Raw genomic sequence first — 15,687 nt, 5'->3', positions numbered from 1 at the left:
TTTAAAATTCAGATTAAAATGCAGGTTTTGTGAACCTGTGGAACACTATTGATCCCTGCTGGCTTTTGTGGTGGTGTTATGGTAAGTGGGTAATTGACCTATAATAAAAAATATAAATATATAAATATATAAATATATTATTTTTACCCCACCCATCTGGCTGTGTTTCCCCAGCTACTCTGGGCAACTCCCAACAGAATTAAAAGTACAATAAAACATCAAACATTAAAAACATCCCTAAACAGGGCTGCCTTCGGATGTCTTCTAAAAGTCAGATAGTTGTTTATTTCCTTGACATTTGATGGGAGGGTGTTCCACAGGGAGGGTGCCACTACCTACTCTGAAAATGGACAGATACTGTGTGTTTACCCTCTACAATGCTTTTTCACACAAAATAGACAGAACAGGTTTTGAACTAAATATGTGTAGACATGATTAGCAGCTAATACATTTAAACAGCATTTGGTGGGTCATTTTTAATCCTAGGACCTTTATTTGGCTGGTTTCTTTGGTTTTCTCATTCATCCTTGTTCAATAATTGGGGGGAAAATTCAATTAGCAATAACCGCGCCTCAGATTAACCTCATTGACTACAATATTGACACTGCACAAAGCTACATTCATCCTTAAAGAGGTTGAACTGACCCCTCCGCCCCAAAAAAATGCTGTAAGAGCAAAAGCTCACTAAATTAAAACACCACATGGCAGTTTGCACCTCATTGTTTAGGTATACCAGGAACATCGAGAGTTGTGGAAGACTGACACAAATGTTTTATGAATATTTTGGGGAGTGCATTAGACCCCAGCTGTTGATAGAAGGTTAAACTGTTAGGAATAATTATTCTTCATAGTTATTTCACATTTTGGTAGAGTCATGGAGAAGATAATGTAGCTGGAGCTTGAGTATCAAAAAAGGAAAGCTATTTGCAGCTAGGAGTGGGGGCAAGGTGGGCTTGAAGAAGGCCTTTCAAAAGTAATCAGGGAAAATAAGGATAATTCTAGATGCTACATTCACCATGGAGATCATTTGTTCAGAATATCTGCTCAAATGGGCATTCATAGCACTATTTAATAAACATTGGCCACTCACTTGGTCCTCTTTTACAAATGCTGCAAGGATTATGTGTCATCTAAGACACATAGAACAAAAACTGCCATGACAAACCCCTCCAAAGAGTATCAGTAAGTCATTTAGGCTGCTTCAGAAACAAAAAATGGTATTATTGTCACTTAACGTAAACCATTAAATCCACAGAGAGGGTGTGTGTGTGCGCAATACCTGTTTCAGTTATAATTGACAAATTACAGTGTAATTCATTAAAAAATTTGTAAGAGTTTAAGTGTGTAGATGTTTAGTGTAATTTTCTTTTAATGCAGAATCATTATACTTCAAAATCACATGGTGATATTGTACATGATCGGTTTGAAGACAATACTGAACATCATGAAACATTTCGAAGACCCTTCAAGGTATGAATTCTAATTTTGCTGAATTCTAATGGAGTAGCAGAATTCATTTCTCTCTCTTCCACACCCCCTTTCCAGGTTGCAGTATCTGTTTAACTACATTTGAAAGATTGCCCGGCAGTAGAAAGAGCATCATTGTCTTATGAAAAGCCATTGTTTATGCCAGTTGCAGAAACAATTGCATTATAAACAAAGATGCCATGTATCTCTTCCTACCTGCTGAAGGCATCAAGCTGTACATGGATGAATTAGTTTCTACTAATAGTAGGAAATAAAGTAATTAATTTAATCTAGAACAACTTGCTTCTCTTTTATTGCATTTGGGCACTGTTAATTAAGATAGAGTTGTTGTTTCATTTGCAAAATGTTGCTTTTACACTATTTGGCATCCTCTTCATTTGTTATACAAGATGCACAAAATTGTTGATTAGTTCTGAGAAGGTGTTGTGCTGCACATTATCTCTTGGCTACACTGCCTGTTTTCAAAACTTGCTGTGAAAATAGGTTGTTTTTGTAAGGCTAAGCTTATTCTCCACCCCCACACCTCTACCTTCACCCCCGAAAAAGGAAAGAAAAATATGGATTTGAAAGTATGAGATAGATGAGAGAGGAAATTGGCACAGTCAATCCCCTTTTGCTTCATTTAATCATCAGAAGCAGCTTTGATAAAGGAGCAGTGTATTCTCAGTTTTTTGCCTGGATCCAAAAGAAAATATCCAGATTTATTGACATTTGATAAATGGGCATATCCAGTATATGGATGTATCACTGGGCATCTGTTCTACTGTTTGTAATGTGTTGAATTATAAGAGACTTAGAGATGCATTTTGTAGAGAATTAATTGCATTTAAAATTCCTAAACATGGCATGTTTTGAAAGTTGTTTCCACTGTAACATGTGAAGATGGTTTGTGATGTATTGAGTCTTAAAGGAGAAAAGATCAGTATCTTAAAAAAAAATACATTATACAGTAATACGTACACGTTAAAATTATTGACTATCAGATTAAAGGGTCAGAATTCTGAAAATTGTTATAATGGCCATTCCTTTTCTTCTCTAACAGCCCCACTTTAGTGATGGTCGGCCCCACTTTAAATCAAACTTAGTACAGAAGGGTTTATACATACAGGCTAAATACCAACGATTACGTTATGCTGGGACAAGGGAATTTACCACTAACAAATATAGAGGAGGATTTTTGAGGAAAGATAAGGTGAGTGGATTTTTACGTCGATCCTGGAATGTGCTGCTTTTATCTTTAAACGTTTTGTATGCAAGTGTTCACACTGTACCTCCTTCTGATTACTGAATGCATTCATTTTGTGACGGTTGTAGCCTGTCCTTTCTCTAAGAAGGTCAGAGTGGCATTTTAGTTTCACTGCACTGTGAGGCAAGTTAACCTGAAAGATGATGATCCCAGGCTCCCTAGTTTGCTTCATGGCAGCTAGCTGCTCACTGCTTAAAGTAGTATGCGGGAATAGAAAGACCTTGTTCTGACCCAGGAAGGCAATTATATTTTTGTTGCAGAATGAGTATTTAAACCTGAGTATCCCATGCCCAATCTGCCACTGGATATAATGTTAAGGGTCTCCTCTTCACTCCAGGAGCAGAGGAAGTCAGCTTCTAATGCACTCCCTGCCACATTACTTTCTCCAATAGGGTCAGGAAGGTCAGCTACCATTAACACAGTTGCACAGCACAGCAACAAAAGGTATCTATCATTTCCTCCCTGTCAGGCTTGAAGCTACATGCTTTAACTAATGAGAACAGTGCAGGCGTCTATCCTCTGGGAATCTGTCCCTGAAAAAGGAAGCAAAATAGGCAGCCCACACTGCCCAACTGATGAATTCAGTGGGACTGGTGGAGCACACATCCTTTTTCTGTTTCCTCCCCTGTTTAACAGCAGGGCAAGATGCAGAAAGAAACCGGGGGGAGGGGGGGAACGGGACGACGAATCTGCATTCATCTCTTCATTTGCCCATGTGCATAAACACAGTGCAACTAGGGTGACTTGTACTCTCTCTCCTCCCTGAGGCAGATAGCTTCCTTGCCAGAAAATGGTCTGATTTCTCTGTGTCTCTTAGCTATGCTTAGAGAGACAGAGGTAATGTGTGTCCACTTAACCAGAGCACACCTTTCCTCATGGAACAGAACTCAATTCCAGATGAAAGAGGCTGTTTCCCTGTTTCCATCCCCACCTCCTTTTTGTTCCCAGAAGTAGAAAGCAGTCTGTCTTGCATGCTCCAGCGCAGAGCAGCTCCTTTCTTGAAGCAGCTTCCGTAGCCATTTTCTCCCTCCCTTGCCCAGGAGCAAAGAGAAAGAAAATCAATTGAGTATGAGTTTTCTTTACTGGGGGCAAAAAGAAAAAAACCAGAGCCTTTTAACACAGAGAGATTGCATCAAGGGCCATAGCTTGATGCTAGAGCATCTGGCTTACATACAGAAGGTCCCATGTTCAGTTTCCAAGTACAGTGGTACCTCAGATTACATATGCTTCAGGTTACAGACTCCGCTAACCAGTGCTTCAGGTTAAGAACTTTGCTTCAGGGTGAGAACAGAAATTGTGCTCCGGCGGCATGGCAGCAGCGGGAGGCCCCATTAGCTAAAGTGGTGCTTCAGGTTAAGAACAGTTTCAGGTTAAGAACGGACCTCTGGAACAAATTAAGTACTTAACCCGAGGTACCACTGTATAGGCTGGTAATGTTGCCTGCCTGAAACCCTGGAGAGCAGCTGCCAGCAAGTGTGGACAGTACTGAGAGGGACCAGTGGGTTGACTCTGTTAAAACAAGTTCCTGTGATAAGTGTTGTTTTCTGACAAATGTTTAGATCAGTTGGCATATGGTATGTTCCTCTCATGACGTGTGGTGGAGTGGCGAAGTTCTCTCAGTCCAAATGCAGCCACCTGGCGAGCTCGCCTTCCCCCTTTCCTGTCCCATGGAACTTGGAGCTTCAGAAGCAGCATTCTCTTGAAACGCTGGATAAATTAAAATGTGGATTAACTCTTTGTTACAAAAACTTACTTCCGTATAATAACATATATTTCTCCTTAAATAGGGCCTGGAAATCTGAGCTGCAGTACTGAAAGCGATATCTCTGATTATGATGATCATTGCAAGGGAGCATCCAACTGCATTTGTCAAGAACTGAAATGGGAAAAGCAAAACTAATACTTTAATTTTTCTTGATAAAGATAATTTTATTTTTCATTAGTGGGATGTTGCAGAACTTTTTTACAGTTTTAATAATGGCTTTTCAAATACAGTATTCAGCTGAACATTGTAAGGTTGCTCCTTTTACTTCCTCTTGCCGGCAAGTCAGAGAAAAAAAAAACCCTGAAGGGAGTCTTTATTTATTGACTATTTTCCCCTCACTCTAAGCATGGTTTTATTACTAGACATTGAGTTGTTATACACAGAAGTTTATATGTTTAAAGTTTATTTGCTTATATAATAAAAATGAAAAAGTGCCTATTGCCATGAGTATCTTATGATTTCTCTAAGCAATTACTTTTGAATTGCTATAGCTCTGCTCACCTGGAGATTTTCTTAATACTGAATACAGGAATAGCCAATGTGGTGCCCTCCAAAGGTTGTGGGACTCATCTCCCATGAGCCCTAGCCAGCATGTCCAGCAGTAAGGGATGTTAAGAGTTGGAGTCCAACAATATCAGTATGTTTAATTTGGTTGCATTCTGTTACGCAAAACTGAAATTTGCCGGAGCTGTTAAAAAACCAGTAGAAAATGTGGATCATGGAGTGCGTGTGGATGACACCCAACATTTTTCAAATGGTCTTTCGCTTGTGCAACTGTACTTTCTTTCTTTTTTTTGCACCCTTCCTCCAAATCTGTTCTGTAGTATCCCCAACCTTAGATCAGATATGTGGAAGGTAGAGGGGCTTTAGTGGGAAGATGGAATCGATTCCACCAGTGGTGTCCATTCTGCAGACGGATGAATAATTGTATTTCAAACCTTGTTGCAATGGAGTAAGTTTGTAACTTGGATCACGGAAGCTGCATGATGTATGCAGCTTTATCTCTGGGTCCACTTTTGTAATAGTGAATGGTGTCTCCAGGTTCCCAAAGTGCTACACTGAGTACAACTGTCTAATAATGCTTTCATAGAATTATGAGCTGTGGCATGTCACAGCACTGAAAGCTGCAGGCATCCCCATAAGCTCCAACCCTTCATTCACAGCCTCTTGCTTAAACTCAAACCAAGGCCATTTGACAAAAAAACAAGATGTTGGGAATAAGAAGAGCTGCATGTGGTTACTACATTGCAATGCATGACTAGTGTATTGTGGGGCAATGGATACAAATCAGAATATGAATAAACAACTGAAACTTGTTGCATCTGAAATAAAAGTAAAAGACAGGAAATCACTGTGAGAACAAACATAATTTCACAGAACAGAAGGCAACATTACTGGGTAATGAGACTTTAATTTCATTATAGTGAGCAGAAAAGATAGGCCCTAGAAGCCAAAAAAAGGCACACCTGTTTTCTTTTTTTAATCAGAAGGATGCAGATGGTGATATAAGTTTTTATGATATGACAGTTAAAATTCTGGAGTGTATATCACAGAAGTGCTACTGTTCTATATTTCATAGGCTCATGTATTTTCAGGAGCAAATAAAGCACCTGTTTTCTGTAGCAGATAATCTTTTATTTCAGCTGATTTGTCTGGTAACACTTGTTAATGAAGTAGGAGGCCTCTGAGCTGCTTAATTATTATTTTTTAAAGTTTTTTAGGAGTTGGGGAAATAATAAAATACAAATATTTTCCCCCGCCTCTTTAATTTTTGCAGATGTATAAAGTTCCCAATGTAAAAAGCGGTAAAAAGGATCTGTACAAATGATTGTTTTTCTGCAGTTGTTGGACAAGCTGTACCTGCCAAAATGCTCTCTTCTATACAATGACTGTTAACCATAGAAGAACAAAATTCTGCATTTGCACTTCCTGTTCTACCGGATCTGTATACCAAAGTGTCTTCTCACAGTAACAAAAGGAGGTTGCAGTTAGCCAGATCTAAGCCTTGTAAGTTTCTTCCCTAATTATAATACATTATAGGTTTCTTGCTATCATAACATAGCTGAGTCTATTCATAACAACTGTCACCGGCGCATTTTTATCACACTTGGCCTACTTTTGTTGAGTTTCCCTATAACACACTCTTTTTAAAATCTTCCCATTTTAAAATAAGTGAGCTGTGAAGAATCCAGGTCTACATATAACACATTTGTCCTCCACAAAATACAATTCCGAATTCTTATGTGCAAAGGTCTGATAATTAATTGAAGCAAGTATCCTACCAACAGATGGGAAAGAGAGAGCTTATTAGGCCTTTAATTTAGATGGTGATGATTAATCCCTAGCTAGCTGTACTATAAACATTTCTTTACTTCAGCATCTCTTAAGGTGTATTTTGATGTCATAAGAATGTAAAAGTGGGATAGTGCTGAAGTTCATTGCTGATATGTTATTTATGCAGTCCCATGCTGTAAATGATCCATGCTGTGATTTTAACTAGAAATTCTTTGACGGTTTTTTGGGTTTCTAGGAATGGCTGTGGCAGCTGTAACTGTATAAATGCAAACTATTTTATTCCCCAAGCCTTTAACAATTAGGCGTTTGTTTGTTTGTTTGTTAAATGGGATCAAGCTTTAAGGCCTTTTTTAATTTAAAAAATCTGCAAAAATGAGATAATATAAATGTATGCACAGTATACCAATGAGAGGGGAACTGTCCCCAGAAGCATGTGATATGCCATTGCTGAAAATAATAAGCTTGGCTAAAGGGACATTTACAGTGGTGCCCAGCAAGACGAATGCCTCGCAAGACGAAAAACTCGCTAGACGAAAGGGTTTTGCGGTTTTTGAGCTGCTTCGCAAGACGAATTTCCCTATGGGCTTGCTTCGCAAGACGAAAACGTCTTGGGTTTTTTGCAAGTTAGTTTCTTTTTTCTTAACACCGTTAATACAGTTGCGACTTGACTTCGAGGAGCAACTCATAGAACGCGGTGTGGTAGCCTTTTTTGAGGTTTTTGGCAATTTTTGAAGCTTTTCCAAAACTTTTCCGACACCGTGCTTCGCAAGACGAAAAATTTGCTAGACGAAAAAACTCGCGGAACGAATTAATTTCGTCTTGCGAGGCACCACTGTAGTCTGATCCAACAGATCCATTCTTATGTTAGGTTCTGGTTCTTGGCATGATATCAGAAGATGAGATGGTGAAAGCATATGGACCTTCTCACCCCTATCTGTCATTTATAACTAGGAGGGCTCGGCCCCTCTGCTCACTGCCATCTCACCCCACCCCATAGTAACACCAAAGACCTCCTTTCCAACCCATGGAACTATTACACCCCCCTTTCAGTTCCCCAACTCTGTATCTGAGGTGTCCTCTCTTGGGACTGGCACTTTTAAACAATGACAGAGATTTGAGTAAAGCAGGGGAAGCAGGATTCTGAGGGGTTGCCTTTTTATAGAAAACAAGCAAGGATAGAGAGGGGCATAACACAGAAACAAACACCAAGAAATTCGCACAGCAGAACCTTTCCCAACTCCCTTCTCACTGTACTCAATTTTTTTTAAAACTACCACTTTCCACCCCTCAGTGATCACACTACTGAAGCCTCTGCCATTGTTTACAATCACAGTTTTTCCTCCTTTCAGTTTCCTTCCAAAGATGTGGAGCCCTCAAGTATTCCACTGCTTTCTTTACTCAAACACCTGTTGTTTTAAGCCACCACTTTTCACCTGTATGGGTCCGTTCCTCCTCACTCTCATGCCATGGCTGTTATAACTGGTCTACTCTTTTGCTCCCCTTCCTCATCCTGACTTCATGCAAATCCAGGATTGTGATGCAACACTCCAAATCCTCCACTGGGGGCTGTGTGATGACAGCATGATATTTTTATGTATACAGGGAGATGCAAGCTAAGTACCAGTTTGCTTGCTGCTGCTTCTAGTTTGTTTACACCACACTTCTGCAAATGTAAGGTTCTACACTTAGGCAGGAAGAACCAGTGGCACAAATATATGATAGGGGACACCTGGCTTGACAGTAGTACATGTAGTAGACCACAAGATTAACATGAGTCAACAGTGTGATGCAGCAGCAAAAAAAAAGGAAAAAAAGCTATGCTGTTCTAGTCTGCAGCAATGGAATTAAGAGTCCCAATCAAGGGAAGTCATAGTCCCGTTCTGTTTAGTCATTTTGTCGTGTCCGACTCTTCATGACTCCATGGACCAGAGCACGCCAGGCACTTCTGTCTTCCACTGCCTCCCACAGTTTGGTCAAACTCATGCTGGTAGCTTCGAGAACACTGTCCAACCATCTCGTCCTCTATCATCCCCTTTTCCTTGTGCCCTCAAGCTTTCCCAACATCGGTCTTTTCCAGGGAGTCTTCTCATGAGGTGGCCAAAGTATTCGAGTCTCAGCTTCATGATCTGTCCTTCCAGTGAGCACTCAGGGCTGATTTCCTTCAGAATGGATAGGTTTGATCTTCTTGCAGTCCATGGGACTTTCAAGAGTCTCTCCAGCACCATAATTCAACAACATCAATTCTTCGGCGATCAGCCTTCTTTATGGTCCAGCTCTCACTTCCATACATCACTGCTGGGAAAACCATAGCTTTAACTATACAGACCTTTGTTGGCAAGGTGATGTCTCTGCGGTTTAAGATGCTGTCTAGATTTGTCATCACTTAGAATGGGAGTAGCCCCGTTCTATTCTGCCTTAATCAGACCCCCACCTGGAGTACTGTGTTCAATTCTGGGCACTACAATTTAAAGAAGATATTTACAAGTTGGAATGTGTGCAGAGGAGGGTGACCATGATGATCAAGGGTCTGGAAAACAAGCCATAGGAGGAGCAGTTGAGGGAATGGGGTATGTTTACCCATCTTCAACTATCTAAAGGACTGTCACATGGAGGATGGAGCAAGCTTGTTTTGTCCAGCTTCAGAGCCTAGGACCCAAACAAAAGGATTCAAGTTACAAAATACAAGATTCCTACTAAACATCGGTAGGAGCTGTTCAGCATTGGAACAGTTTCTCTCAGAAGGTGGTAAACTCTCCTTTTTAAGCAGAAGGTTTTAGGCAGAGGTTGGATGGCCACCCCTCATGTATGCTTTAGTTGAGATTCCTGCATTGCAGGGCGTTGGACTAGGTGACCCTCGGGATCCCTTTCAACTCTATGATTCTATGATTCACTTTTTCCCTATAGAAGTGATTAACTATGTATGAGAGAAAGAAAAGAACTTCATTTGGAAATAGTGCTTGATAAGGAAAAACTTGCTTCTTGAACTTAGAAGCAATAGTGATGGGATAAGCTCTGCCTCCAATAGTATTCCTTAAAGTGTGTAAGAGGTCAATGTGTCCTTTGCTTTGGAAACACATAGTGTGATTTCCTCATGGACATCTTGCACCTTGATTACTTAATTACATCTTGCACCTTGATGTAATTAACATAACCCAACCCCAACTCCCTTCTCACTGTGCAGTGTGTCTTTGTGTCCTCTAGAGGGCCACCTCACACTAAAAGAAAATTGCTCAGGGTGATCCACACATTCATTTCCTCTGCTTTTCAGGGTCTTTGCAAATCATGGATCTTCCTCACTTTCTGTTATAATAGACACACCAGTAACAACAGAAAAGATGCACAAGTTGTCAGCTTCTTGCCTTGCTATTAACCAGTAATCAGGACTCTTTGTCACAGCAGCAACAATGAGAACAAAGGTACCTGCTGCTTTTCTTCCTCACTCTTCCACCTTGCACCTTCAGATTATTTTATAAATTGTAGCCAGACCCATATTGAGGCATGGCCCAGATATAGCGTAGCCCTGGCTAGGAACACCCCCTGCCCCATTATGAGGTGGCAAGGGTATTGCTGCTGCTTACGTTGCTTGCAGCGGCATGGGGACCAGGCTTAACCACACTATCCCAGCTGGCCACATGTGAAAAGCTGGGATTCTGCAGTTGGAGAGCCTAGCCCTTGCACCACTGCAAATGAGCTTGTGCCCACAGGGACTGGCAGGGTGGGAGGCAGGGAGGCCAATGGCAGATGGAGCCAGATCCATTGGCAGGCAGAGCCAACTCATTCTGGTTCTGTCTCCATGCTCCTCACTGCGGAATTTTACAGGGATAAAACAGAAACTAAGTGAGAGGCTGACAGATAGTGTCACCCCTTGGGCTGGCTGTAAGTAAGAAGGCAGGGAGGTGAGGGCCAGCTGAAAGCAGTCTGAGGTTGGTGGGGGAGTGCCCCATTTGTCCAAACTGACCACTGCATCTGACTCAGGGCAGAAGGGAAGCAAGGTAATTTCCCTTCCTCCCTGGAGCCACTGAGGCATTTTAAATGTGTGTGGTTGGTTTTGTCTGCTTTCGGGTTTGGAAAGGGGCAAAAGAAACCAGCTACCTCATCAAACAGTCAGACCCCACTGTATATGGAAGTGAATTGTACTCTCTATATTAGATTACTTTAAAAATCAATACAATATAATGTAATCACTGTGTGTTCTGCATGCACACATGGAAAATACACAAGTGTTGTAGTTGTGCATGCTATATCCACAAATGAGCATGAACTCCAGGCGAATTTATTGGGCTTCATGGAGATAAAATTTTCTAGATACACTCAACTATAGTGCAATATTTGCATGAAGGAACCAGCAGCTCTAATCTGTTCTCCTACGTTTTCAAGCAGGTATGACTCATTTAAGCAAACGGTGTTTAATCCAGGTCTACGAATCAGAGTCCTGTTTACTCCTACATGCCATAGCATTTTGGGGACTCCGGCAGAGGTCTTTCATATCACCCACTGCCTGGTCCTTTTCCAGGAGTTGAGAAGTGCATCTAGATCCAGATTAAAGTCATAATTCAGATCAGGAGGTATTTTATTAATAAGTAAACACACATCTATGTACAACACCCATCAACTGAACTCAACCTTGTCTAACTGACAAAGTGAAAGGTTGGTTCTTACAAGATTCTATTCATTCAAGATGCCGTCACATATTATTGTCAAGGGCTGAACCTTCTGCACGCAGAACATGTGTTCTACAACTGAGCTATGGTCCTTTAAAATACTCTGCTCTTCTTGCCATTTAAATTTTGAATAAATCTTAAGAATGTTGCCCCTCCTCTATTTAAATCTGCTTTTCTTGTCTCCTCCTCATGGCGGCCTTGAAAACAGGATGTCACAGACCCGTTCCTGCCATGCACATGGCCTAAGAATAATTGTCGCACTGTAGGCACGGGCATTTTAAAAAAGGACTCCGCAGTCCCCCTTGCTTCCCCCGCTGGCACTCATCTGCTCCGGCGTGCCGTGTGGCTGTGCGCGCGCTGCTTTGGCTTTGGAACCGAGTCCTTTTGCCAGGAAACCCAATTCTGCCCCGCTTGGCAGGATCCCGCCCCCAGGCGCCTGCAAGGGCGCCGCTTACACCGCGCGAGGCGGTTTTTTGTGGGTGTGGCGGGACATGCGGCCAGTGTTGTGGGAGAAGTGGCCGGCGCCTGAAAAGCACCCGCGTCTCCGTGAACGAGGCAGTCCCCCTCCCGGGACTTCGGCACTGCACTGGGCTTCTCCCCGCGCCGGACAGCCTGCTCCAAGGGCGCCTCCCCAACCCCATTTCCACCCTGCAGGCGAGCAAAGCGCCGCGCTCCGCAAGGGAGGTTTCTGCCGGGCGCGTGGGTCGCCACGCATTGCATACAGGGGGCTCCACAACAAGCGCCTCCCTCTTTCCTACGACGACGATTACTACTACTATCCCTGTATGATTGTTGGCAGGGAGATTAGGCCCCACGAAGCTCGCCCTGTGGCCCTGCTTGCCCCCCCCCCCTCAGCGGGCGACGCGTGTCCGGTTTTCTCCCGGCAGCTGCCGCCGCTGCTCGTCCGAAGGCGGTGCGCCGCGGCGCGTTCTCGCGACACTTTCCCTTCTCGCTAGCGGTTATCTCGACGTTGTGGTGAAACCGGCGCCAGCCCGCTAAGCGAAGCGAGCCCGTTTTGCAGTAGCGCCTGCCGCTGCCGCCTCGGTTGTCCTGGGAAAGGGCGACGTCGCCGCCGCCGCCACCACCACCCCTCAGCCTCCCCATTCCCTTCCCGAGAACCGCCACCGCCTCCCCCTCCGCTCTCGTTCCCGCCCTGGCGCGCGCGGGCGCGCGCAACCACATCCACACGCGCACACTCGGCTCTCTCTCTCTCTCGCAGCCCCAGGTAGAATTCGGCTGCCTTCGCCCGCTCCTCTCCGCGCATCCCTCAGATTTGCAGGTGGCGTGTCAGGTGTTTCGCTTCGTGGTTCTCTTCTTCGCCGCCCCACCCCTTCCTCTTTTTTGACGCCAGGAAAAGCCTTTTTATTTTTTTTTTCTCGCTTGCGGGGGAAGCTTTTCGGAGCAGGAAATAAGATGCAGCGCCTCTGTTCTTCTTGCAGCGGGCACTGACTAGCCGAGAGGAAGCCACGAAGAAGAAGCAGCAGCTACAACGGGCGGAGGAGAGGAGGGCAGCTTCCCGTCATCTGCACCGCCGCCTGGCTCGTCTCCTCTCCCTGCCAGACCTGCAGCCACCTCAAAACTTTCAGCCTGTCTGGCGGAGCCCCAACGCGACATCAATGGGTGAGTGTGGACGACACCGGCTGGGCTGGGAGTGCTCGTGCCTGCGCCTATCCCTCCCCTCCCGCCTCCTTCTCTCTCTCTTGGCCAAAGGAGACTTGCTGCGTGGCTCATTGTAGAGACCAACCTTGCACGAGCCCCTCGACGTCGCTAGCAGGCCGAGGCAGCCAGGCGCTGCCCTCTGAACCAAGTCTGCAGGGAAAGCCTCTCATTGCATTGCATTGCATTATATTTTGAATAACAGCAATATAGCAACCACGCATCGTCAGCTAGATCGGCGAACCGCGAGGGCGTCCCCCCCCCTCCAATGTTTCTTTTCTGGGTGTGCGCGCGTTTCGGTGCAGGGGAGCATCCTGCCTTATTCTCTTCCTAGACCTTTAACTCTTCGCTTGCCCCTTCCTCGGTGTTGACTCTGTTCGCGTCGCGCATGTGGGGAGATGTAACGGGAACCGTGTGAATGAAAGAAGGCCAAAAATAAAACAAAAACCCGAACCAAAACAAAAACCGCACGACGGCACCTTGCCACGCGAGGGCAAAATGTGTGTGTTTGTTAAAGAACACACACACACCCTTCGCTCTCCTGTGGTGCCGCCCTGTGCACGACCCTGCGTGGCCAGTTGTAATGTGAGAGACTGGAGAAGGGCGCCTGAGGGCCCGAGACGGATGAAGTGGAGATAAGATAAAGAGGAGTGGGAGGAGAGCCTGTTTCCACTTCTTCTGCCTCTGTATTTTGTGTGTGAGTGTGTGTGTGTGTGTGTGTGTGTGTGAGAGAGAGAGAGAGAGAGAGAGAGAGAGAGAGAGAGAGAGAAGGCCGATGCAAAAATCAGCCCTCGCTGCCTGACAGGAAATCGGAGGGGCGTGCTGTGTCTTTGACATTTTTTCTAGGGAGGGGAAGAGAGTCTCTCCCTTTCTCCAGCCCCCTTGCCCCTCCCCGCACCGCCCGAAATGCCTGGTTGGCAGCTTTGCACAGCATCTCTCCTCCCTTCCCTTGGAGACGCCTCACCCGAGGCTCTGCTGTGTAGCCCCGCTGGCTTACCTGTGTGCAGCTCTCTACGCCGGACTCTAGGGGCAGCTCTCAGACCTGGAGGTGTGGCCGGCTTTTGGAAGAGGCTGCGGCTGGCGAGCCTCATTGATCCTGGCAGCCATCCATCAAGGAAAGGGCAATCTAGGGTTACCAGATGTTGCTTGCCGCAGCACCACCACGGAGGGATGGAGGGATCAAATACGGTGGGTCCATTGAGCATCAGTGCTCTGGAATGTCCTCCCTCCACTCCCTTGCTCTTATTTTGTTTTTTAAAAAAACTTCTAATTGGCAAGCCAAAGGGTATGCCTGATGTTAGAACATGGCTTTTCAGGAAAGAGAGCAGCAACAAACAAAAATTAAAACGTTGAGTGTAGTAGGGAGTTCATAATGGAGATAGAAAAGCCCAATAGGTTTGCGAGGAATCTCTTGTGTCGCATGTCAGCAAGAGTTAGGGAATGAATCATCCATTTATATCGCTGTCAGGGGCTCTGGAGAGGCAGAAGAGGCAGCCGTGCCAGGCACTAGCAATCTGAAGGGCAAGCGGCCTGTTTCTGCCTGAAGAAGGGGCTACATTCACGCTTCCACCATGTGTTTGTCATAAATACAATGTGCTCTCTGTTGCAAGCATTCACGCTTTTGGAAAGTGGGGTGTTGAGCTGTTCTGCAATAGCGACCCTATCGTGTCACATAGTTTTTTTAGAACATAAAAAACCCCACTTGTTGTATGCAATATATGTTTAGAAGGCAGCAGGCTGGAAGGAATAAAATGAGAGGAGTTTGGGCATTTTACAGTCAGTACATGAATATGGAAGGGTTTTTGGGTGAGGGGGAGTCATTCCTTGTTGATGACTGGGCAAGCTTTTGAGCTGGCCAACTATTTAAGTAGGGATTTGCAACTGTAGTTCCTGTGTGGGTCACATGATTTGCACCAGTTTTTCACTGCTGAGCTTCAGTTACTGCTGTAATATAATGAAGTTCATTCAGTATGTTGGTATCGCATTCAGATGCACTGATCTGAGTTCAAATGCTATATTTAATTCACCGTTCAATGCTTCTGATGTTCCAGTATTCAAGGGTAGAAGGATTGTGCTGGTCACCCTGACATTAAACTTTAATATACAACTTGGTGTGTGCAAGTATTTTGCTCATTCATCCATATCTTGATTCAATTCTGCTACCCGTCAAGTTTAAATTGAGAAGGCTCTTGCAATATTTTGCTTCAGTATATTGATATTTTAGGGGAACTTAGTTTCTCAGACAATTTTTTTTGTACATTTCTTTCTGTATGTAGATTCTGATATAGATGTTCAGAGACTTAACCAAAAAAGAAACATTTTCTTTAGAGCTGGTGTTGCCAAATCTGTTACTGGGGATAGGGATGTGATTGTCACCTGCAACATTTTAGAATAAGCTTCAGATATTGATCCTGAGTTTGTTTCTACCTCAATATGGTTCTTGAGAAATTAATGGTTTGCTCTGTACACATTTTGGAATTGATAGTGTCTTTTTGTAGTGATTGTTGGAGGGTATTGATAAATTTATTTATTTTTTACAATATCGCTTAATTACTATAGCCTCTTAAGCCAAACGT

The 15,687-nt window shown here is 44.0% G+C and overlaps 2 protein-coding genes across 3 annotated transcripts in view; both read left to right on the top strand.

Annotated features, from left to right (window-relative positions):
• BCLAF3 (BCLAF1 and THRAP3 family member 3) overlaps window positions 1-4,939 on the top strand; it is a 30,690-nt gene extending 25,751 nt beyond the window's left edge. Inside the window, exons 10-12 of the mRNA XM_081199454.1 lie at window positions 1,378-1,470; window positions 2,531-2,680; window positions 4,522-4,939. Coding sequence (XP_081055580.1) covers window positions 1,378-1,470; window positions 2,531-2,680; window positions 4,522-4,536 — 258 coding nt within the window. The 3' untranslated portion in view covers window positions 4,537-4,939. The remainder of the gene's footprint in view (window positions 1-1,377; window positions 1,471-2,530; window positions 2,681-4,521) is intronic.
• A 7,477-nt stretch (window positions 4,940-12,416) lies between these two features.
• Window positions 12,417-15,687, top strand: part of SH3KBP1 (SH3 domain containing kinase binding protein 1) — a 155,255-nt gene continuing 151,984 nt past the window's right edge. The window contains exon 1 of one of the 2 annotated variants that reach the window (XM_081199444.1): window positions 12,417-13,075. In XM_081199444.1, coding sequence (XP_081055570.1) covers window positions 13,072-13,075 — 4 coding nt within the window. In that variant the 5' untranslated portion in view covers window positions 12,417-13,071. The remainder of the gene's footprint in view (window positions 13,076-15,687) is intronic. The other variant, XM_081199446.1, reaches the window with a different exon arrangement.

This window comes from Podarcis bocagei, assembly GCF_964188305.1.
Source record: "Podarcis bocagei genome assembly, chromosome: 6".
Taxonomy (NCBI): Eukaryota; Metazoa; Chordata; class Lepidosauria; order Squamata; family Lacertidae; genus Podarcis; species Podarcis bocagei.
This window is presented reverse-complemented; position numbering and strand designations above follow the sequence as displayed.